The 25,312-nt window shown below is 43.0% G+C and overlaps 1 protein-coding gene across 2 annotated transcripts in view; it reads left to right on the top strand.

The window, feature by feature from the left end:
• The window catches only part of TGFA (transforming growth factor alpha), a 106,247-nt gene extending 101,193 nt beyond the window's left edge, over window positions 1-5,054 (top strand). For both annotated transcript variants that reach the window (XM_007175564.3, XM_057558432.1), the window contains exons 5-6: window positions 1,670-1,779; window positions 3,739-5,054. In XM_007175564.3, the coding sequence (XP_007175626.2) occupies window positions 1,670-1,779; window positions 3,739-3,746 (118 nt within the window). In that variant the 3' untranslated portion in view covers window positions 3,747-5,054. The remainder of the gene's footprint in view (window positions 1-1,669; window positions 1,780-3,738) is intronic.
• Window positions 5,055-25,312: the final 20,258 nt, after the last annotated feature.

Consider the following 25,312-nt stretch of genomic DNA (forward strand, 5'->3'; position numbering starts at 1 on the left):
GCCTCGATTCTCATGGCCGGCTGGCGACGTGGGGGCGCCCGTCACCCCCACAGTCCTGTTTCTGTGGCCAGGAGGGTCCCAGAGCCGTAGGAACAAAACTCGGTGCCCATGTGGGCCTCACCAGGGGGAGTGAGAAGCTAATTTTGCCATATTCTCTGACGACAGAAACAACCCAGGGTACCTGGGCAGCCTCTCTGATTCCCAGGGAGGAATTCCCAGGGAGGCAGCCATCCCATCTCTCCTCTGTCCTTTCCAAGCCCGTCCTTGCCAGAGATCAAGTTCAGAATCCCTGAGAGACCAAGCCCCCTCCAGACTGCTGGTTGCCGGGTCACAGGGTCCCTCCTGAGCGGCAGAGTTGGTTGGGACCAGCTCATCCCATGCCAGAGGGATCTAGAGGCCTTGATCTCACTGCTCTGGGCCATTCCTGTCTGGGTAGTGACTGGGGCAAGCCCTCCTGGCTAGGTGGCAGCAAGACAGCAGTCACTGATAGATCTGGAGTCCAGGCCTAGGTCCCTCCCGCATGGGGTGAGCTGGTCCCAACCCGGACTCTGTGGCTCAGGAGGGACCCGGGCCCGGGAGACTGCTCTGGCCACCCATGGCAGAGGCAGCTTGGGCAGAAATGTCGCAGGGTCCCTTCTCAGCTCTGCTGTCCAAAGATTCAGGGGCTCTAGTAACCTTCCTGGGGCAGTGCCGAGAGAGAGGGGCTGGGGTGGGGATCATGAAATGTCACCAGGCTCCAACAGGGAAGCATGGCAACATGCTTGTTTCCTCATCTGTTTCCAGGCTCATGTCAGACAGGAGACCCCTTCCAGCCCCAGACACTGGATGTATAGGTTTACATATACCTTAGGGTTAGAATGAGTGGAAACAGTCCTCCGTGGTATCCCAAGGGAAACAACCATCAGTGTCTGTAGGTAATTAATGTCTTAGTGCTTTCTTTTCTGCCCTTCTCTTGGGTTCTCTGGTTCTTTTTTCGTGCTAACTCTGCAGACCGTTCATTCCTGCCCACAGAGGGAGGCCGGAGCATTCATGGTCCTGATGCTTTAGGACTCCAGGTTTTGGGTTCACTGAGAGGTCGAGTTTGCCACGACTAGAGAATGTTAGTCCTCAGAAAAAGATTAGAAGCCACGGAGATGCATGATTTATTCTTTCATTCCTTCCGTGGGTCCATTGCAGCCCACCCACAGTCCCAGCTTTTCTGCTGGCAATTCCTGATGGATGACCCCGTCCCTAGCCCTCCCAGCCCTGGCTAGCCTGAAGTAGTGGCTTTGGCCCAGTCCGGACAGCGATTCTGAGGCTGCTCCCACATTTCTGGAGTTACCCAACTGCTGCTTTATGGAGCAAGCAGCCGGTGGGGGACCGGTCCCCTCTATCAGCTGGAGCCAGGTACCTGCCTGCCAGGTTACCCTGCCAGCCCAGAGCAGAGCAGCCGAATGGGGCTGGTCCTCCGGGGTGGCCAACAGGTCCTCTCACAGGTGTCCAGCTCCTGCCCCAAAGACCACCACCCTGCAAAGCCCTCAGCCCCCTGCTGTGTCTGTCCCTCTGGAGGCACCATGGGAAGGCTGGGTTAGAGCCCAGAGCTGCCCAGCAGGCCCCTCGGGCAGACGCTGCACCAGCTGGGCACCCCTGCCAGGCTCCTGCCAAAACCGTGTTCTCTGCACCTTTGCAGCTGCTGCCAGGTCCGAAAACACTGTGAATGGTGCCGGGCCCTCATCTGCCGGCACGAGAAGCCCAGTGCCCTCCTGAAGGGAAGGACTGCTTGCTGCCACTCAGAAACAGGTAAGAGGGATGCCTCAAGGAGAGGCCTTTTTCCCTCGGGAGACACTATTGGGTAGAGAAAAGGATCACCTTCTCCAGGTCAGGGCAGAAGTTCTTGGAGGATGAAGCAGAAAGAAGGGAGAAAAAGAAGAGGATATTCATCCTACCGAGTCAGGTTTAGTTTATTCTAATGTGTGTTTTACTCAGAAGGGAGCTCTTTTATCCTTACTGGTGACTGTGTGACCCTTAACAAGTCACTTAACCTCTCTGAGCCTTGGTTTTCTTGTTAAAAAGATGTTGTGCAAATTGAATAAGTACTGATATAAAGTACCTAGTGTGTCACAGACTGTAGACATGCGACAGATGTTCATTCTCTTTCCCTTGAGAAATCATCTCCCCTTTCCCATCTGTGAAATGAGAGATTTGGCCTGTAGAAGGTCTTGAAGGACTCTAAACTCTTAGAATCCTGTGATCTTCATTCAGTTTACCATTGTTGCTTGAATATTTTCTCCAACATCCACGAAAAAGATTGGACATCTGGATATGAAGCCAAACTCATATCTCAGGAACCCTCATCCAAGCATCCCTTGCTCAGGGCTCCTTCAGTCAAATAGCAAATATATCCAGACAGGCTCTGAAAAGTCTCACATGAACAAGTTTCTGGAACGCTGTGTTGACCCACAAAGCCCGTCAGAAACTTAGAGTTCCTTTTTAGGAAGTAGTGGATCAGGAGACAATCACCCCAGACTCGTCCACCTGGGGGTGTCCTTCTCTAGTAAACAGTCAGCATTCCAGATGAGATCGGGCGCGTTCAGGGTGGTATGGCCGTAGCACAGTCAGCATTCCAGAAGCTCACAGTTGCATGGAGAAGACAGGAAGAAAAGCGCCTGGGAAGCTGGAACGCTGCCGTGTTCATTAGGCCTCCTGGTGATCTGACCTGGAGGGAACTGAAGGCTGTGGAGCGCCGTTCACTTGGTCTTCATTTCAAGAGCCATAGTAATTGTGCATGAGCAGCTCTTTTGATTTAGGAAGGTGCTGATTCATTAATCCTCACGATAGCCTTAAGGAGGAGGGTGTGGGTAAACTGAGTCTGCCAAAGGCCTGTGTGGGTGCCTCCCTGAGTCCCTGGGGGAGCTAGGATGAGACCCAAGTCCTCTGAAGGCCCCACTCACATCTCCTCCACTACCTCAGGGGACCATCCATTGAGCTAATGAAGATAAATATTTTTGTTTTGTCTTTTAGCACCAATAGGAAAATTGTGTATGCCTTTTTAAGAAAATTTATAGGAGATTTTGTGCCATCGGTCTGCTCCTCGGCAGAGTCATTTAGGATAGAGTAAATTTCTTGTTAATGTCACTTCTTCCCTACCCACATTTGAGAGAATGTTAGCTTTGAACCTGGGGATGGATCTGACCTTCCAGAGATGGCCACCAAGGCTGCCGCCCCTCTCCTTGAGTTGACAGGTACCTTCCCACCTCCAGAGGAACCATGGGAGGGACCAGAGCAGGAAGATGTCCAGGCTGGGCTGGACTCAGTAGCTGCTGGGGACTGGGTACACGCTGCCTCCCCGTGACAGGCACAGAGGATACCCTCAGGGCCCACCCATTGAGCAACAAGGGGGTCCATTCTTATATAGCCTCGGGGGAAGCCATTCTGCCGCCAGAGCCCCGACCAGCTCATGAGCTGCCCACTAAGCCGCCCCTGATGAGGGAACTGGCCGCAGAGGGGGTTGAATCACCTCCAGTTGAATGAAGGCCCTCATGACAGCGCGCATCCCCATTCTCTTGTTTCCTTTGGCGCTGAAAGCGCAGTTTCAGGAGCTTCTGCCCCTGAGGTTGAACCAGCAGAAGGTGAACTTGTCTGTCCAAGAGAACCTGGTGACTTTGGCTGGTGCATCCCCAAGTTTCTGTCCCAAGCCAGTTTTCCCAACCTGGCTGGGGTCTGGCCCACAGAGCTTAACCTGTTTTTCCTTCCTTCCAGTGGTCTGAAGAGCCCAGAGGGGGAGTTCTGCCAGATGGCCTGCGGCGGCCTGACAAAGAAAGGACTTCTTGAGGATGGCACGGCGAGGGCTGCCTGGGATGGGCCAGCAGACCTTTCCTGCTCTGCCTGCCCTCGCCTCTGTGGGCTTTTTGTCTTTTGTGGGCCTTCATTCAAAACTCTGTCCACAGCTCTGTCTGCTTGGGGTTATCCAGTGTGACCTGGAGAAGAAATCAGTGGACCACAGTCTAAAGACTGGTCAGAAATGAACGGCATGGGGTGGACCTCCTGTTTACCTAATGAGGTGTGTGCGTTGGCATCTGCGTCCAGGTGTGTGTAGGTGTGTTCTGCCAGTCACGGATGCCAGGCTGTGCTTGTTTTAATGGGCCCATCTCCCCACAGCAGTCTCCATCCTGCCTGACACTGGAGATTCCTATAGTTGTTACATTTTTTTTCTTACCGCTTATGGGGGAAGAAGGTGGAAAAAGGCATACCTGCTTTTTGCTACGTGAAGACACCAGTGTAAGAGGAGCCATGTCTGTCCTCTGTCCACAAAACCCTCAACCAGCCCGATATCTTCCACAGACACATGATGTTGAAGACCTTCCCGAGCTGTTGCCACCCTCAGAGATAACTTCTTATTAATTAGATGGATGATGGTGTTATTTTAAATCTCTTAAGTCAATGTAAAAAGCGCAGAACCCTTTCAGACGTCTGCATTAATGATGTATGTATTGCTGGCCAAAAAGTTAGACTGATTAGAAATATCTGGTCTCTTTGGAACAGCTAAAGCTTGGGAAAAACCACCAGGATAGGTGGAGATGGAAGCAGAGGATGAGTTGCTGATGGGAGCAAAGATTGGGGTTCAGAGGTCACGCCATTTAATACACAAAACTAGTAAATGCCCCAGGATACATTCCTGTTGAAAAGTTAGCAAATCTAGCAGTGGAGATCTGGCATCTTGTCAAGGAAGAGGAAGAATGCCTGTGTGTGCCTCTACATGGGGGAAACACACACTACCTCGCTCTGTGATTAAACATACTAACTGCCTAGTGGGCCCTCTGAGAATCTGTTTAGAAATAGAGCATTAGCAGAGGGCTGCGGGCATTTGGGGCTGCGTCCATGAAGGAGGACCAGTCACTTATTTTCCATGTTGCTACTCGGTTGATTTGTTGTTTTATTTTGAAAGGGAGAAATTGAACTTTCCTATTTATTTTTAAGCATTAGGAGAAATATTCCAGTGACCTTTTTTTTCTTTTCCATCCAGGATGCCGTTTTTTGTTTTTTTTGTAACAAAAACTCTTAACAAGCCACCTCCACCGTGTGGGTCTCACTTTTCCCTCAGGGAAGGAGAAATTGTTCTCCTGGGTACTTTCCAACCCAGTGGGTCTGCCTGTAGGAAATTCCAGTTCCCTCCAACTGCACGGTGGGAGCTCATCCCTAGGAATTGTCATTAAAATTTGGAAACGGGAAAACAATGAAATAACATGTAGACTCCATATGTGAGGGAACTCTTATTCACTAATATTTGAAAAAATGGAAGATTTCTACTTATTAACCCTTCAGTGCCTGTAGCACCTCAACATCGTGAAAGGGACCTTTAAAATATGTCAAGTTGGCTTGAAATTCCTACCAGGTCATTTGGTCCTCCTCGAATTCTTCTGCCCCAGTATGTCTACTTAAGTGAATTTTCTCTGTATTTCTTACAGTTGAGACAATTATATGACACGTGTCTTAATTCTGGCACTTTTACTGAATGATGCAGCACCCAAAGCGCCCGTAGCAGAAATGGGATCCGTTCGCCAGCAGTGTAACTGACACAGCTCCCGGGTTTTAGTCATAAAAGAAAATACGCCTAAGTTTGCATTCCTTAGGCTGGTCCTACAGCAGCAGATCTGTGGGCTGAGGCTTGACCATAGGAGACCGATGCAGTTGACACTGGTTTGTGGACCCCAGTTTGCACTCACTTTTCTTATCAGGCTCTCCTGAAGGTCTGATTCCGGTTCAGAGAGACTAATGAAAGTGGAGTAGCATCACTTGTTTTTAACTTGAGATCACATTTTTACTTTAGGACAATCTTGACTCAGTCTTTTAGAGCCTATTTGCAGTCTGGTTGCCTTTAAAGAGTATGAACTGATGTTGAGAATGTCTTGTGGGGCTTTGTTCACCTACTGAGTCGAAGGATCAGTGTCCAGTCTTTAGGTGTCCAAGAGCCTTTGCAGAGGGGTGAGAATATAAGGATGGAAGCAGAGGGAACCTTCTTTGTTCCCTGTGGGGACCTCATATTTAGGGTCTGTGAATGCCCCAGTCCAGCAAGTCACGGCTGCCGGTGCCCCCTGCCTTGTGCCTGTGTAACCATGCAGTGAATGGGCTCAAATGTGTGCCGTCCTAGACGTGCCTCTCAAAACAGTACTCTGTAAACCAGCAGGTCTGAAGAGAGTTGGAAGCAGAGGTGGGGTCAAGGCAGGCCTGGTTGGACCTTTGTCCATGCTCCAGGATATGAGAACCTTGCTTCTTCAGTGATTTCTCTCTTAGAAATCAGACGGCCAACAAGCATTGGATTCCTATGCCATTAATGGCATTGGTACTTCTTTGGTTAGCTGTAAAAACGCCCCCTTTTCAGGTTAAAAATCATCTCCTAATCCATCTCCGTAGGTTCCCCATGTTTCCTTGCTTTTTAGAAAGCCAAGTTCATTATGATCAGGGAATCATTCCCAAGATCTGACCTGGTAAGCAACCACACACCTGGGGGCGGGGAACACAGCCGTTTCCAATGTCTGTCTCAGGAGAAATGTAAAGCCCCCATTTAAAAAAAAAAAGGGAGGAGGTGCTTCCAAATCTTTTGTGGGGCCTGGATTTTCCCACTGCTCTACAGGCTGTGACTTCCTTAAGCATACTGGCGGGAAACGTCTTCTGCTAATGAAAGGAGAGACAGCAGCCAATCCTGATCTGGAAGACACATCTGGATGCACGTGTAACCAAGCAAGATATGAGTTTGCCATTGTGTGCCAGCAGAGAAGGGGGGCAGAAGGTCCCCAGAGTCTATCTGCCATGAAAGGAGACGGCAGGATTGACATTCCCCCACCCATATTGATGAGGGAGGAGGTGTGCTTCCAGAGCTTCTTGGGAGCCTGGTCTGTGCAGGTGGAGAAAGTGTCTGGCATCTTCAGCTTTCCCAGGTCTGGGCTGCCTCGGTGCACAAGAACCGCTGGCTACTCTTCCAGGCAGTTTTGGCAGGAACGGTGCTCAGGAGACCCCGACCCCTTAGTGGGATCTGGGCTTTGATTCCTCCCAACTTGCTCAGCTGAGGAGGGGGCAGGGGATGATTCAAAAGCCCAGGACCAAGGGGGACGTCACAGAAACAAGATGAACACACATGTTTGTTCTTAATGTTCTAGCATAAGACCTGTTCTCTGTAGCCACTGATTTTACCAGGCTTTCTAAAAGATCTCATGGCAAACACACACATAGTACTGAACACAACCCCTCTTCCTAGTGTAATAATTTACTGAAGTGTTCAACTTCTCATTATCTTATTATAACAAACCTGATGCTTTTTTTTTAGAACTTGTTACTCTGACTTCTGTATATGTTGCACTGAAAAGGTTAATATTTAATGTTTTAATTTATTTTGTGTGGTAAGTTAATTTTGACTTCTGTAATGCATTAATGGGATTAGCAGTTCTTTTCCTTAATGTCTGAATTGTACTTATTTAAAAGTAGTGAGCAATGTAAAATGCAGTTGTGTTTTTCAGTAATGTGTATTGTTGTTCCGTTGTACTGTACCTTGTTTGGAAGGATGAAGGAATGAACTCTTTTTTTTTCCTAAATCAAGACTAGAGCTTTTCTTTCATGAGCTTGGCAGATGGCTGAAGCACATTTAAGATTTTTCTCTGCAAATGTGAATGATGAGAAAAAACTAGATGCTCTTTTGCAAAATGTGGGAATCCTAAAATTAACTTTAGTTGATCCCTGTCTGCTTGTAAAAAACCAAATTCCCTGAAGCTCTTCTCAATATATGAGTATTTCATTTACTATGTGTCCAACAATACACTAACTAGTGTGAAAGAAAAGATGAAACATACAATCCCTGCCCCAAAGGAATCAAAATTTGGCTGAGATTGACTGACGTGCAGAAAATAATTCCAGACTAATTCCAGCCAAAATACAAATAAAGCCCGAAATTCTAAGGTAGAAAGTATGTGTTAACAGCTATGATTCTCCAAGTGTGGCCCCAGACCAGCAGTATCAGCATCACCTGGAAACTTCTTAGGAACGCAAATTTTCAGGCCCCACCCCAAACCTATTAAACTCTAGAGATGCCCCATGCCCCCTCCACCTTCCAGATGATTCTGATACATGCTCAAGTTCGAGAACCACTGTGCTATAGGACTCAGTGAAGCGCAAATTCATGTGGGGCTACAGTTTTTAGGAAAAGCTTTCTAGAGGCTTTTCAGAGGAAGCGAAACTTAACACAATTTACCTCTTAGTGTTCAAAGTTAATGGCCAGCAGACAGTACGGTCTTGAAGAAAGGCCTGCATTTATCTGGATCTTCTCTGCTCAGCCTAGTTAAAGAGAAAAACAGGCCTGTCCATCTCCTACCACACCCCCAGTCCCCACTGCTCAGCTTCTAACTGTAAGGAGTTGTTCTAAAACTACCAACCCAATTCTTACAAGCCTCGCTGCCCTTGAATTCCCATGGTTAACCCTCTTCCCTTCCATCCCACGTGTGGACCTCGCATGTGAAAAGTAAGAGGAGCACGTAGAGAAGCGGCAGAGAGCAAAGTAGCTGCCGTACAGTGTGAGATCTTGGTCCCAAGGAAAGTTCAGCTCTTTGTAACGAGGGAAGGGTGTGTGGAGCCCATTGTCCAGGCCTCAAAGGGCTTGGGGTTGGCCTGACTTACAGGGAGACAAGTGATCCAGGCAGCTCCTTATTCTGAGGGCCCTGGTCTGGTATCTGTCCCTCAGCAGAGCCTTTACTCACCTCTGGGGAGAGGGAGGGAGAGACCTCTACCCATACTCAGTGCCCCCCTGGTGACCCTAGTCAGTCTTCAGGGACATCTCCAGGCCCGATTTCTAAACCACTGGATTTTCTACTTGCCCCCTTCTTTCTCTTCCTCCCTGATGTCCAAGCCCTCCTGCTAAGACTGCCTCTGCCGTTACCGGTGTCTAGTAGCCGTTCAGGTGCACTGGACTGTCTGCGGTGGTAGGGGAGGACCCATCCAGGAAAAAGCCCCCATGAACTTGGAATCAGCCAGACCTGCCCTCATTTATCCAGGTGACTCGCAGTTGCCAGCTTGAATCTGTGATCTGGATCGTTAGGGTCCAGTCTTTGGGGACGCTGTTGGCCCACACTTCAGACCCCTGTTTTGCCTGGCTGCTGTATGCCCTGACTCCTGCCTGGCCCAGCCTTGGGGTGTGACCTAGCCTTGCCTCCCCTATAGCTCGGAGCTCCTTGCCCAGCAGCAGCCTGGAATTCTAGCCCCAGCGCTCTTTCCCCGTCTCCTGAAACTCCCTCTTCCACACTGGTCGTCCACAGGACTTGCTCTGCAGGCCCTGAGTTTTCTGCCTCTGCCTTTCACCTCCAGAAACAGGAAGTGCCCATGGTCACACACCCCTGGGTCGAGCAATCCCTTTTCCACTAAGCTAGTGTCTCTCACCCCAAATCAATTGAATTCTAGAATCTGTATGGGTGGAGCTTGAGCATCTTTTTAAAATCTCTCCCCGTGATTCTAATCCCATCCCTACTGCCCTCTGGAATATGCCAAGCCCCAGGGAGCACATGGCACAGGAGAGGTTTGATGCCTGGAGCTGAGATACCCATCCCGGGCGTCCCACCCTAGTCCATGCTTAAGTATCCCTTAATATCCAGCAGATGTTAGCCCTGGGGAAACAGGGGGGCTTGGACCTCCTTTCAAGTGGGATCATCTAAAGCAAAGAAGTGAGATAACACCTGTGGGAACAGGGCCCCCTGAGGAGTACCATGTGGCTGATGCTTGAGGTTATGCACACCTGGGCGATGGCTTTTCAGGAGCCAAATTTTGCAATTGGGAATGAAAATGTGGTGACACTGATACTGAAGAGTGAACAGGAGAGGAAAAAAATCCTCTCTCCAGGGACATTTACCTCAATGGAAGCTTCAGGCCCTGATGTGCAGCTGAACAGGTGCCCTAGGACGGGAGGAGCCCCTGCTGCCATGAAGTCCTCCAGGGCAAGTCCAAGTCTGGCAGGGGAGCCCCTCTCAGGGGGGGTCAGGGGAGTGGCGTTGAGAACTGGGCAAGGGAACAGCTCCACTCCCTGGGCTGGTCTGCCCTGCCTGTTCCAGGGAAGGATTCCTCGGGTCTAGAAATGTGACATCCCAGAAAGACTCTGCTGTAAAGAGCTGCCATCATTTAAACCTTGTCCCACCAGAGCAGAGCACACAGCGGCACCCTCCCCTGCAGCATAGCGCTCCCACCTGCCTTTGTAAAAGAAGCCCCCCAAACAGAGCACAGGGGCTCCGGGTCCCCGTGGTGGAAGGAGGCCCGGAGGTGAAGACCTGGGGTTGGCTGCAGCCCTGCTCTTGGCTGTGTCACCCTAGGGCGGTACTAATTCTTTCTGAACCTCCAGTCCCTGCCTATTTAGCTCCTGCCCGTTTAGCTCAGGGAGGTAAAACTTAAAAACTCCCACTTGCTCAGCCTGATTCTTGGAATAAAAAAATCTAGTGCTGTCCTGGGCTTCCCTGGTGGCGCAGTGGTTGAGAATCTGCCTGCCAGTGCAGGGGACGCGGGTTTGAGCCCTGGTCTGGGAGGATCCCACATGCCGCGGAGCAACTGGGCCCGTGAGCCACAACTACTGAGCCTGCGCCTCTGGAGCCTGTGCTCCACAACAAGAGAGGCTGTGATAGTGAGAGGCCCGCGCACCGCGATGAAGAGTGACCCCCGCTCGCCGCAACTAGAGAAAGCCCTCGCACAGAAACGAAGACCCAACACAGCTAAAAATAATAAAAATAAATTAATTAATTAATTTAAAAAAAAATCTAGTGCTGTCCTAAATGCCATTGACACGTTGCCCAACTCAAGAGAGGCCTCACTCCTCCATCCTCCAGTGACATTCAATCCAAGGTAAAAGAAGGCATGAGGAGGGGAGATTGTATGAGAACTATTTCCAGAGAGCCAGTGGCAAAAGGGGCCACATCCAGAGGGTCATGGTCCCAGGACACCAACTTTAGAAGTGGTTAAGGACCTAGAGAGGTGAGGAAAACTCTCCTTGGACGTAGGAAGGTGTTCATTGTGGCCTCAAGTTGCAGGGCGAGAGGCAAAGAGGTTGACCTCAGCTCGTCAGAGGGTCATTCTCATCATCAGGGCCACCTCCTGGACTACTGTTCTCCCTAACACCAAAGTGATCAAGCAGAGACTGGGTGGCCACCAGGGACACAGTGGGTGCCTGGTGAACTAGAACATGAGCCAGAAGACCTCGGGACCAGTCTTCCTCTAAGTATCCTGACCACCATCTCCTGCCCATGAGTCCACGGGCTACCCCAGCCCTCCAAACCTCCACCTACCACAGCACCCTTCCACAATAGTCTTTGTGAGCCCAGACTTCAGCCTCTGTCCTCCCCTTGTGCTGCTGTGCGTCTTGTGGCCTCCCAGAGCTTCTCGGTGATGGAGGAGCATCTCAGGCCCTGCCCAGCCCCCTTCCCTCCCACCTGCTGGCTTTAGAGCCCCTGTGGCTTGACCATACTCAGGAGGGTCCCTATACAGGGACCACAGCTCCAGTAACTCTCAGGAGAGGGCCTTTCCTGGCTCCTTCTCCATCCCCAAGTGCCAAGATGTACTAGTGCCCTCCCAGATCCACTCTCCACCGTCCTCTGCCCAGTGCCCTGCTGTGGACAGCCTCTGTAGAGCTCTCTTGCCCAATGGCTTCTGGTTCAGCTAGTGGGAGGCCCTGGAGGAGAGACCAGGGTCGTTAGTTTGTTTGTTTTTATGGTGCAATTCTTTTCTGTTTTTTTAAATTTACCTATAGTTGATTTACAATATTAGTGACAGGTGTACAGCATAGTGACAATATTTTCATAGATTATATGAAATTTTATAAAGTCATTCTACTCCGTTTAAAATGACTACAAGATAATGGCTATATTTCCCTGTGCTGTACAATACATTCTTGTTGCTTATCTGAGACGGAGGTATTTTAACCCCCTTCCCTTCCTGCTCCAGTGCTGGGTCTCCAATAATTACACCCCAGCACTAGGCTCTCAGGGCCCCTCCTCCTTTCAGCTCTCACCACACTTCATTTACGCCACTCCCTCCCCTTGTCCCTTCTGCTCTGGGGTGGTAAAGGCTCCCCACAGTTGCCAGTTTTAACTCTGCCAATCTTGCCCCCCCCCCAACCTCCACCTTGCCCTTTAATTTCCAGGGCTGCTTAACCGGAGGCTAAAAATTCAAACGCCTTCAGGAGTGAAGCTGTTAAAGGGAATTAGTGCAACTGCTGGATGGGAGCGTAAATGCCCACGAGTAGTTTGCGCCTGGCATGGGAGGTGGACATTGGGATAAACTGGGGTGAACAGACCTCTTCTGAAGGGGGCAATCATGTCTCAGTTCCAGCCCATAATAGATATCCAGCAAGGTGGCCCGATTTTCCATTTTTTTCAAGAGAAGCAGAAAATCTGGACTTTTTCATGAAACATCTCCATTTCTAAATGTGACTCAAACTCATAAACCACTCTGTGGCCACACCGAAATCTGTCTGCAGGTCACCATCCATTGTCAGCCTTCACTCTCAAGCTTGTCTCCCTTGTCTCCACCTCTGCCAGGCCCTTTCACGCCTCTCTGCCTTCACAGTTCGCTTTACTAAGAATGGCTTTTTCTGCTTCTTGGCCCGAGAAAACTTCTGGTCCTTTAAGAAGGGACCCACACCTCACTTCCTCTCTGGAGCCTTCTTGGAGCCCCCATGCAGAGCCTTCCCAACGCACCCAGAGCACTTTGTACATCCTTATGTTAAGACCCTCATCTCACTGGGCTGACACTGTTGACAAACTCCTCCACAAGTTGCCCTGTGCCCAGGATCATCTTGTGCTCCAGGTCATGAGCTTCTCAAGGTCGAAAACCTCTGTCCTATGCATCTTTGTAGCCTAAGCATTTAGCCTGATGGCTGAAGGATGCAAGGTGATACAATAACTCTTTGTTGAACAAAATCCTCAGATATACGGGGCTTTGGTTGGACAAATGTCTGTCTCTGGAGGCAGGAGAGCAACGTCATGTGGGATCACTGGGTTCTGTGGAGCTGCGTTATCTGGACTTGGTGTTGGATGCTATGGTTGGACACCTCACAGGTCAAATAGGAAACCAGGGAGAGTCCCAAAGACCTATCTATCATGAGAGCTTTGCTTCTAGGCAAAAACACATTACATGTTCTGACCAGTATCTTACCAAGAACTTTGTCACAGCCTAGGTGAATTTAACAGGAATATTTTTCCCTTTTTTCCCCCAGATTTATTGAAGAAGAAATAACATATAACATTGTGTAAGTTTAAGGTGTACAGTGCAATGATTTGATGCATGTATCTATTGCAAAATGACTACCACAGTAGGGAAATTAACACTTCCACTCCCTCACATAGTTACCATTTTTGTGTGTGTAGTGAGAACACTCAATATCTAATCTCTTAGCAACTTTCAAGTGTATAATACATATTTTTTTTATAATACATATTTTTAACTATAGTCACAATGCTGTACATTGTATCCCCAGAACTTACTCATCTTACAGCTGGAAGTTTGTACCCTTTGACAAACTCCTCCCCATTTCTCGCACCCGCCCCCCCCAGCTCCTGGCAACCACTATTCTACTCTGTTTCTCTGAGTTCAGCTTTTTTAGATTCCACATATAAGTGAAGACTTACAGTATTTGTCTTTCTCTGTCTGACTTATTTCACTTTGCATAACGCTCTCAAGGCTCATCCACGTTGTCACAAATGGCAGGATTTCCTTCTTTCTCATGGCTGGGTGATATTCCATTGTGTATATATGGCACATGTTTATCCGTTCATTCACTGATGGACACTTAGTTTGTCTCCGTATCTCGACTATTGTGAATAATGCTGCAATGCACAAGGAAGTGCAGATATCTCTTTGAGAACCAGATTCCATTTTCTTTAGTTATATACCAAGAAGTGGGATTGCTGAACCATACGGGTGTTCTGTTTTTAATTTTTTTTAGAAACCTCCATACTGTTTTCCATAATGGCTGCACCAATTTACACTCACTCCAGCAGTGCACAGGAGTTCCCTTTACTCCATGTCCTCGCCAACACCTGGTTTTGGCTCTAGCCCTTCCATCTCCAGCCCCACCTCTCCCAGCACACTCTCAGGAAAGATGACTGGTGTTCATGTCAGATCCAGCTCTCCCACCAAAGCCACTGGGCACACGCAGACTGTATAAGGATGCTCCCACACAAGGACACCCCTTTAAGACCACAATAGGTAACCATTTCACCTAATTTCATAGAGAAAGAGAAAGTTAAGCAAAATGAGAAGACAGCGGAATTTGTTTCACTTGAAAGGGCAAGAGAAAAACCCTGAAAAAAACAACTAATGAAACAGAATTCTTAAGACAGCAAGAGAAAAACAAAAAGCTATATACAAGGGAACCCCAAAAGGCTGATTTTTCTGCAGAAACTATTTCCTTTTCTGCAAAAGGAAGTGGCATGCCCTAAGAATTCTCTCTTTAACTTTTATCATTTTAATTATGTCATGTTTTCGTGTGGGCCTGTTTGGGTTCATTCCATTTGGGACCTTTTGTGCCTCCTGTACTTGGATATCTGTTTCCTTCTTCAGGTTTGGAAAGTTTTCAGCCATAATTTTATCAAATATCAATATCAGTGTCTAGGTTGCCGGTCTTTTCTTTTCAGCACCCAATACGAGAGCGCCTAAATATACTGGGTGGGCCAAAAAGTGCCTTCGGTTTTCTAGGTAAAGATAAAAGACAGATTTTTCATTTTCACCAAGAACTTTATTCAACAACGTTTTCACCCTCTTGTTCCACTACCTTCTGCCATTTTTCAGGCAACTTCCTAATTCCATCTTCCCAAAACTCTTTATCTTTTTTTTTTAAATAAATAAATTTATTTATTTATTTATTTTTGGCTGTGTTGGGTCTTCGTTTCTGTGCGAGGGCTTTCTCTAGTTGCGGCAAGCGGGGGCCACTCTTCATCGCGGTGTGCGTGCCTCTCACTATGGCGGCCTCTCTTGTTGCGGAGCACAGGCTCCAGACGCTCAGGCTCAGTAGTTGTGGCTCACGGGCCTAGTTGCTCCGCGGCATGTGGGATCTTCCCAGACGAGGGCTCGAACCCATGTCCCCTGCATTGGCAGGCAGATTCTCAACAACTGCGCCACCAGGGAAGCCCCCTTTTTATCTTTTTGAGCAAAGAACTGTTGCAGGTGCCTTTTACAGTCTTCCATTAAGAGAATTTTGTAAAGACCGAAATAAATGGAAATCTGAAGGTGCAATGTCTGGTGAATACAGTAGATGATTCAGAACTTCCCAGCCAAGCTGTAGCAGTTTTTGCCTGGTCATCAAACAAACACGTGGTCTTGCGTTATCCTGATGGAAGCTTATGTGTTTTCTATTGACTAATTCCGGACGCTTTTCATCGAATGCTGCTTTCAGTTGGTCTAATTGGGAGCAGTACTTGTTGGAATTAATCGTTTGGTTTTCCAGAAGGAGCTCATAATAGAGGACTCCCTTCCAATCCCACCATATACACAACAGCACCTTCTTTGGATGAAGACCAGACTTTGGTGTGGTTGGTGGTGGTTCATTTCGCTTGCCCCACGATCTCTTCTGTTCCACATTATTGTACAGTATCCACTTTTCATCGCCCATCTTAATTTGTTTTAAAAACAGAACATTTTCATTACATTTCAGCAGAGAATTGCATGTGGAAATATGGTCAAGAAGGTTTCTTTCACTTAACTTATGTGGAACCCAAACATCAAAGCGATGAATATAACCAAGCTCGTGCAAATGATTTTTAACGCTTGATTTGGATATTTTGAGCATGTCAGCTATCTCCCACGTGGTATAACATTGATTTGTTCTCAATTATTGTTTCAATTTGATCACTAACAACTTCAGCTGGTCTACCCGACCATGGAGCATCATCCAGAGAGAAATCTCCAGCACGAAACTTCGCAAACCACTTTTGACATGTTCGAGCCATCACAGCTCCTTCTCCATACACTGCACAAACCTTTTTGTTCATTTCAGTTGCATTTTTACCTTTCTTGAAATAGTAAAGCATAATATGTGGAAAATGTTGCTTTTTTCTTCCATCTTCAATATTAAAGTGGCTACACAAAAATTCACCAATTTTGATGTCGTTTTTTAAATGCACACTGATATGACAGCTGTCACATACAATCTAACAAAAGTTACAGACAACTAAGTGCTACTAGAGCCATCTTATGGAAAAAACCGAATGAAATTTTGGCACACCCAATACAACTTCCAAGACTGTATCAGGAAGAAGTTGACAGTCTGAACAGGCTGATCACAAGTAATGAAATTAAATTTGTAATTTAAAAAAGACTCCCAGCAAACAAAAGTCCATGACCATACTGCTTCAAAGGGGAATTCTACCAAACATACCAAGAATTGTTAGTACCTATCCTTCTCAAACTGTTCTACAAAACTGAAGAGGATGGAACACTCCCAAATTCATTCTACGAGGCCACCATTACCCTGATACCAAAACCAGACAAGGACACTACAAAAAAGGAAAATTACAAGACATTATCTCTGAGGAATATAGATGCAAAAATCCTCAACAAAATATTAGCAAATCAAATTCAACAATATATAAAAGGATCATATACCATGATCAAGTGGAATTTATTCCAGGGATGCAAAGATGGTTCAGTATTTGCAAGTCAATCACTGTGATACACCCCCTTAACAAAAGGAAGGATAAAAATCACATGATTATCCTAACAGACGCAGAAAAAGCATTTGACAAAACTCAACATCCATTCACAATAAAAACTCTCCTTAAAGTTGGCATAGAGGGAATATATTTCAACATAATAAATGCCATTTATGACAAGTCCACAGCTAACATCATACTCAATGGTGAAAAACTGAAAGCCTTCCCTTTAAAATCACAGACAAGGGTGCCCACTCTAGCCACTTATATTTAATATAGTATTGGAGGTTCTAGCCACAGCAATCAGATAAGAAAAAGAAATAAAAGGCATCCAAGTTGGAAGAGATGAAGTAAAAATGCCACTATTTGCTGACAACATGTTACTATACATAGAAAACTCTAAAATCTCCAAACCAAAAAAAAAAAAAAAAAATCTATTAGAACTTATAAATGAATTCAGTAAAGTTGCAGGATACAAGATTAATATACAGAAATCTGTTGCTTTTCTATACACTAATAATGAACTATCAGAAAGAGAAAGCAAGAAAACAATCCCATTTCAAATAGCATCAAAAAGAATAAAATATCTAGGAATAAACTTAACTAAGGAGGTGAAAGACCTATACTCTGAAAACTATAAAAACTGACAAAGGAAATTGAAGATGATACAAAGAAATGGAAAGATATCCCATGTTTTTGGAGTGGAAGAATTAATATTGTTAAAATGGTCATACTACCCAAAGCAATCTACAGATTTAATGCAATCCCTATCAAAATACCCAGGACATTTTTCACAGAACCAGAGCAAATTATCCTAAAATTTATATGGAATCACAAAAGACCTCGAATTGCCAAAGCAATCTTGAGAAAAATAACAAAGACTGGAAGTTATACCTCCCAAACTTCAGACTATACTGCAAAGCTACAGTAATCAAGAGAGCATGGTACTGATACAAAAACAGACATATAGATCAATGGAACAGAATAGAGAGTTCAGAAATAAACCAATGCCCTTATAGTCAATTAATCTACAACAAAGGAGGCAAGAATATACTGTACAGAAAAGACAGTCCTTCAATACATGGTGCTGGGAATACTGGACAGCTACATGTAAAGAATGAAATTAGAACATTTTCTCATAACATACACAAAAAAATAAACTCAAAATGGATTAAGGACCTAAATGTAAGATCTGAAACCGTAAAACTCCTAAAAGAGAACATAGGTGGAACACTCTGACATAAATTGCAGCAATATTTTTTTTGAATCTGCCTCCTAAAGCAAAAGAAACAAAAGCAAAAATAAATGAAAGGGACGTAATTAAACTTCAAAGCTTTTGCATAGCAAAGAAAACCACTGACAAAATGAAAAGACCACCTACTGAATGGGAGAAAATACTTGCAAATGATATGACTGATAAGGGGTCAACACCCAAAATACATAAATAGCTCATACAACACAATATTTAAAAAAACAAACAACCTGATTAAAAAATGGGCAGTAGATCTGAATACTTTTCTAAAGAAGATATACAGATGACCAACAGGCACGTGAAAAAATGCTCAACATCACTAATCATCCGAGAAATGCAATTCAAAGCCACAATATCACCTCACACTTGTCAAAATGGTTACATCAAAAAACCTACAAATAACAAATGTTGTCAAGGATGTGGAGAAAATGGAACCCTAGTACATTGTTGGTGGAGTTGTAAATTGGTGCAGTCACTATGGAAAACAGTATGGAGAATCTTCAAAAAACTAAAAACTAAATATAATCCAGCAATTCCACTGCTGGGTGTATATCCAAAGAAAATAAAAACACTAATTCAAAAAGATACATGAACCCCAATGTTCATAGCAACATTATTTACAATAACCGAGATATGGAAGAAACCTATGTGTCCATCAACATATGAATGGATAAAGAAGATGTGAGATATATATATATATAATGGAATACTACTCAGCCATAAAACAGAATGAAATTCTGCCATTTGCAACAACATGGATGTACCTAGAGAGTATCATGCTTAGTGAAGTAAGTCAGACAGAGAAAGACAAATACTCTATGTTATCACTTATATGTGGAATCTAAAATATAAAACAAATATATATGAGAAAACAGAAACAGACTCACAAATATAGAGAACAAACTAGTGGTTACCAGTGGGGAGAGGGAAGTGAGGAGGGGCAAGATAGGAGTAGGGGATTAAGAGATACAAACTACTATGTATAAAATAAATAAGCAACAAGGATATTTTGTACAGCACAGGAAAGACAGCTATTATTTTATTTTGTAATGGCTATAATCTATAAAAATATAATATGTAAAAATATCGTGTCACTCTTTTGTATACCTGAAACTAATATCATATTGTAAATCAACTATACTTCAATCTTTAAAAAAACCTACAACAAAGACCTACTGTATAGCACAAGGAACTATATTCAATACCTTGTAATAACCTATAGTGGAAAAGAATCTGTGAAAGAATATACATATATCTGAATCACTTTGCTGTACACCTGAATCTAACACAACATTGTAAATCAACTATACTTCAATTTTTTAAAAAACCTAACTGTATACTGCTTATAAGAAATGTATCTTAAAAATAAGGGTACAGAAAAATTGAATATAAAAGAGTAGAAAAATAGACTATAAAAATGCCAAGTAAAAGAAAGCTGGTGTGGCTATACTCACATAAGATAAAGTGTACCCCAAGGCATTTCATAGTGCTAAAAGGTTACATTTACCAGGAAGATATAAAAACTTAAAATGTGCCCTGTGTGTGCCAAACGGCATTGTTTCAAAAATACATAAGGCAAAAATGAACACAGAGTATATACTGCTCCTAACAGGTAAGGCACTTTCTAGAAAGAAACATTTATACCCGTGGACATTTATTTAATTTAAAATTGGAAGGAAGATGAGAAGAACCAACTTCTTGGGCATACCCTGGAGGTAAACACAAGTGTGTTATACTAAGAGAAAATGTATACAGTATGTATACAGACTGAGCTACCATGGTTTTTTTTCCCAAACTTTGAAGCAAAAGAAGAAAAGTTAAAGACGCTATGACCACTCTAACCCAGATATTCTCCCCAGCCCTCCTTCCATACCCAATCTGAAAATCTTCCTATTTCCCTCTAGATTATGTAGGGGAGAAAGTAGGGATGCAGGAAAAGACACCAAAACTCTCTGTGGATCTCCCAAAGCCAAGTAGTCTTCTGCTACTGATCTTTGCTACAGTGTAGCTCAATGTTACGAGCACAGCTTGAAAGTCAGTTTGCCTAAGTTCAAATCCCCCATCTGTAGCTTATTAGCTGTGTGAACTTGGGTAATTTATTTAATATCTGTGCACCTCAGTTTCCTTCACCATAAAATGAGGATACCCTCAGAAGTGACTGCAGAGATTAAATATGTAAATTTTATAAAGCTTAGAACTGTATCTGGCACACAGTATAGGCTGTCGTTTTCATCTCCTTCATCCTCTACACTTTGATGGACTGTAATCTTCAATTGGATCAGAAATACATTCCAAACATTCTGTGACCTTCTACCCGCTTAAGGATCTGTGGACATAAATATCTCTCAATTGAATATGATTGGTTGATCTATATAGGGTTTAATTATGGCCATATCCAAGCCTTACTCCCTGAATATATACATACAGGTGAACACTAGGTTATTTCCATTCTGGAAAAGAAAGGACAGATGATGTAACTCTAGTAAAGGCATATTGAGAACCCAATTCCAATGCTATGCTCTTTGAGTTGAACTCTGAGCGGTCATAAACACTCTCAAAAGCATTCAACCTGTGACTGGGATGTTTCCTTGAGTGAATATTTGAAATACTGACATGGAATAAAGGGCATATATCAAACACTGGAAGAAATCTTTTTCTCACAAAGCCATTCACCTTTTTCTTTTATTTATTACTTACTTACTTATTTATTTATTTATTTTTGGGGGCATTGGGTCTTCGTTGCTGCGTGCGGGCTCTCTCTAGTTGCGGCGAGCGGGGGCTCCTCTTGGTTACAGTGTGCTGGCTTCTCATTGCAGTGGCTTCTCTTGTTGCGGAGCACAGGCTCTAGGTGCACTGGCTTCAGTAGTTGTGGCTCCCAGGCTCTAGAGCGCAGGCTCAGTAGTTGTGGCGCAGGGGCTTAGTTACTCCACAGCATGTGGGATCTTCCCCAACCAGGGATCAAACCCATGTCCCCTGCATTGGCAGGTGGATTCTTAACCACTGCACCACAAGGGAAGACCAGGCCATCCACCTTGAAACAGCAAACTTTAAGGTTGACCCAGAAAGTGTACAATTCACACTCTCTAAAGACAATATACTAAAACTATAAATAAATCATATGAATTTAAACAGCTACAACAATAATAACAACTTAATATTTTCATTAAGAAAAGATTCAAATAATTTTGGCCAGGAGACAGATGGATAAATATAAAACTGAAAACTGACTACAAAATAACAAAAAAAGATTACATATCAAAATTTATAATCTGTAGCCAGTTGATTCAGAAGTAAAATCATCTTTATTATTTAATTAAATTAACCAAAGAACAAACAAAATAACTAAATGTTCAATTCAATAATTTACAAAAGAACCAACAAAATGCCTAAAGAAAGTAGAAGAAAGAAAACCATAAAGATAAAACCAGGAATAAATAAATCAAAAACAGAAAAACATTCGATTCAGTAAATAAATTCAAGTGTGCTTTCTTTGAACAAACAAATCCAAACAAGAAAAATAAAAAATGGTAAAGAAACCCAAAACTCAAAATTCGAAATGATAAAGCATTATAATAACAGATAGTGAGTAAATTTATTTTCAAAGAATGCTAATCATTTATGCTAATGACTTTTAAACCTCCATGAATTGACCAATTTCCTGCTGAAAATATGTCACCAAAAGTGACCCTACGACAAGCAGAAAATTTAACTAGGCAGGCCACTCTATCTAGGGAAAAGTTTGAGAAGTATATCTAATATAACCCTCCTTTGCTTAGAAGACTTCAGACCCAATTTAGTTCAGTGTTTATTTTTCTTTCCTTTCCTCTCCTCCTCCTTCCCTCCCCTCACTTCCCCACTTCTCAGACTTCATATAAAAGTTATGTCCCATCACAAGAAACAAAAAACAAAAACAAAATTAAAGACCAGTATCTCACGAATGTGAATGCAAAAATCCTCAATAACATACTAGCAAACTGAATTCAGTAACACCCAGTAACATCCAGAAACATGTAAAAAGAATTATAACCATGAGCTAGTGAGATTTACCCCAGGAATACAAGGTTATTTTAATATGTGTAAATAAATTAATGTAATACATTATATCAATAGAATAAAAAATAAAAGCCACATGATCTTCTCAATAGATGCAGAAATGCTTTTGAAGAACTCCAACAACCTTTCATTATAAAAAACACTCAACAAACTAGGACTAGAAGGAATCTTTCTCAGCCTGATTAAGCACATCTACAAGCAACCCACATTTAACTAATACATACTTAATGGTGAAAGGCCGGGTGCTTACCCTACTAAGATCAGAAACAAGAGAAGGATGTCCACTCTCACCACTTCTATTCAACATTGTACTGGAGATTTTAGCCAAGGCAATTAGGCAAGAAAAAGGAAGTGATCTCTCTTTGCAGATTACATGATCTTGTATATAGAAAATCCTAAGGAATCTACTAAAAATATATATTAGAACTAATAATTGCAGCAAGGTTGCAGGATACAAGATTAATACTTAAAAAACTAATTGTATTTGTATACATTTGCAATTAACAATCCAAAAATGAAATTAAGAAAACAATTCCATTCACAACAGCATCAAAAAGAATAAAATACTTAGGATTAAATTTAACAAAAGAATTACAAGACTTAAACTTGGAAAACTACAAAAAACTGTTGAAAGAAATTAAAGAAGACTTAAGTAAAGGAAAAACATCCCATGTCTATGGATTGGAAGACTTAACATTGTTAAGATGGCAATATGCATATATGTGGAGGGAGGAAAAGGACATGTGCCTTGGGGCTATGTATAGTCTATACAATACTACCCATTGAGTATAAGCACAATAATATTATTTGCATAAGGTGTTGATCATAATTCTGTGTTTTAGCCTTTATTTTTCTTTATTCTTTGATCTGCTACATTAAAATTTCAACAAATAAGAGAAGTTGGTTAAGGACAGACTGTTTAGTCCCGTGGTCTCTGCTTCACTTTCCTTGCACTTATTTGATCCTTCAATAATGCTCATCTTGCACCAATAAAAAAGTAAATATGCTTTGTGTTTCATAAAAAAAAAAAAGATGGCAGTATACCCCAAGTCGATCTACAGACTCAAAGCAATCCCTCTCTGAATCTCAGCTGACTTCTTTATAGAAACTGATGAGTTGATTCTAAAATTCATATGGAATTGCAAGCAATGTAGAGTAGCTAAAACAAAGGAGAACAAAGTGAGAGGACTCACAGTTCCTGATTTCAAAACTTACAACAAAGCAGTGGTAATCAAGGCAGTGTGGCATTGGCACAGGGGAGAATTGACTTAAGAATAGATTAATGGGAATAGAATTGAAAGTCCATAAATAAAGCCATACATCTACGGCTAATTGATCTTTGACAAGGGTGCCAAGACAATGCAATTGAGAAAGAACAGTCTTTTCGACAAATGGATGTCCACCAGCAAATGAATGAAGTTGGACCCCTATCTCACACCATATATAACAACTAATTCAAAACAGATCATAGACCTAAAGAACTAAAACTGTAAAACTCTTAGAAGAAAACATAGGAGTAAATCTTTGACCTTGGGCTAGGCAACAGTTCTTAAGTAAGACACCAAAAGCACAAGCAACAAAAGAAAAATTAGATAAATTGGATTTCATCATAATAAAAATCTTTTGTGCTTAAAAGAATACCATCAAGAGAATGAAAAGACAATCCACAGAATGAAAGAAAATACTTTCAAATCATATATCCAGTAAGAGTCAAGTATCTGGAATATATGAAGAACTCATAACTCAACAGTAAAAAGAAAAAGAGCCCAATTTAAAAATGGGCAGGAACTTCCCCAGTGGTCCACTGGTTAAGACTCTGTTCTTCCACTTCAGGGGGCACAGGTTGGATCCCTGGTGGGGAACTAAGATCCTGCAAGCTGTGTGGCAAAAATTTTTTAATAAAAATTTTTTAAATTTTTAAAAATTTAAAATAGAAATAAAAATGGGCAAAGGATTTGCATAGACATCTCTCCAAAGATATACAAATGACCAACACATGTGAAAAGATGCTCAACATCATTAATCATCAGAGAAACACAAATCAAAACCACAATGAGATACCATGTTATGCCCACTAGAATGCCTACAGTCAAAAAGTCAGATAATAACAAGTGTTGGTGAGGAGGTGGAGGAATTAAAACCCGCATACACAGCTGGTGGGAAAGTAAAATGATGCAACCACTTTGGAAACAGTTTAGCAGTTCCTCAAATGATTAACCATGAAATTACCAAATGACTCAGAAATTCTGCTCCTAAGTATAAAACACAAGAGAAATGAAAATATATGTCAGCATAAGAACTTGTGCATGAATGTTCATAGGAACATTACACATAATAGCTAAAAAGTAGAAAAACCCAAATGTCCATCAACCAATGAACAGAATTTTTTTGAAGTGGTATATCCATACTATGGAATATTATTTCACCAAAAAAAAAAAAAAAAAAGGAATAAAGTACCGATACATGCTATGACATAAATGAATCTTGAAAACATAATACCAAATGAAAGAGGCCAGTCACAATAGACAGTCACATATCGGTATGATTCTATTTACATGAAATGTCTAATATTTAAAATAGGTAAATCTGTAGATTAGTGGTTATCAGGGTCTGGGGATAGGAGAGGAGTGTGCCTGCTAAAGGGTACGGGGTTTCTTTGGGGGGAATGTTGAAATGTACTAAAATTAAGTAGTGGCAATGGTTGCACAATTTTGTGACTATACTAAAAACTGCTAATTGTATACTTAAAAGTGGGGGTAATTTATGGTATAGAAATACATCTCAGTAAAGCTATTACTAAAACAAAAAAAAATAACTAAAAATCCCATTGTGTAGAAAAGGGAAAAAAATCAATCAGATGAAAAAAAAATCACTGAACTGAAGAAATGGACTTTTCCATTGTTTTTGTCTAAATTATACAGAAATACACATTTACCAAAAATACTGTTGCTCAGCATGATAAAGATAGGGTTCAAAACGTTCAGGACAAGTTAGGTAGAAACAATTGGATAATTTGTGATTTTTTTCTTGTAACTGATGAGAACATAGATATAAATAATATCATACAACTAACTAAACTTATTCATGAGATCCAATAGGTATTGTTGGTTTGGGGGTTTTGGGCAGGGATGGGGTTAACATGTGCAAAGAATTTTTGGACATATGCCCATATCAGACAAAATATTGAGGAATAAATTATCTTGCATTGAAAACATTCTTGAAAAGTTTAATGTGCTCAGGTCAAAATTAGTCAGCATAACTGCAAACAGTGCTTTTGTGATGTTGATATTAAGCTGAGACTTCATATGAAACAATTCCATGGTGTCCTCATTCAGCATGGAAACAGAATTTAAACTCATTGTGTCAT

This window comes from Balaenoptera acutorostrata, chromosome 12, assembly GCF_949987535.1.
Source record: "Balaenoptera acutorostrata chromosome 12, mBalAcu1.1, whole genome shotgun sequence".
Classification (NCBI taxonomy): Eukaryota; Metazoa; Chordata; class Mammalia; order Artiodactyla; family Balaenopteridae; genus Balaenoptera; species Balaenoptera acutorostrata.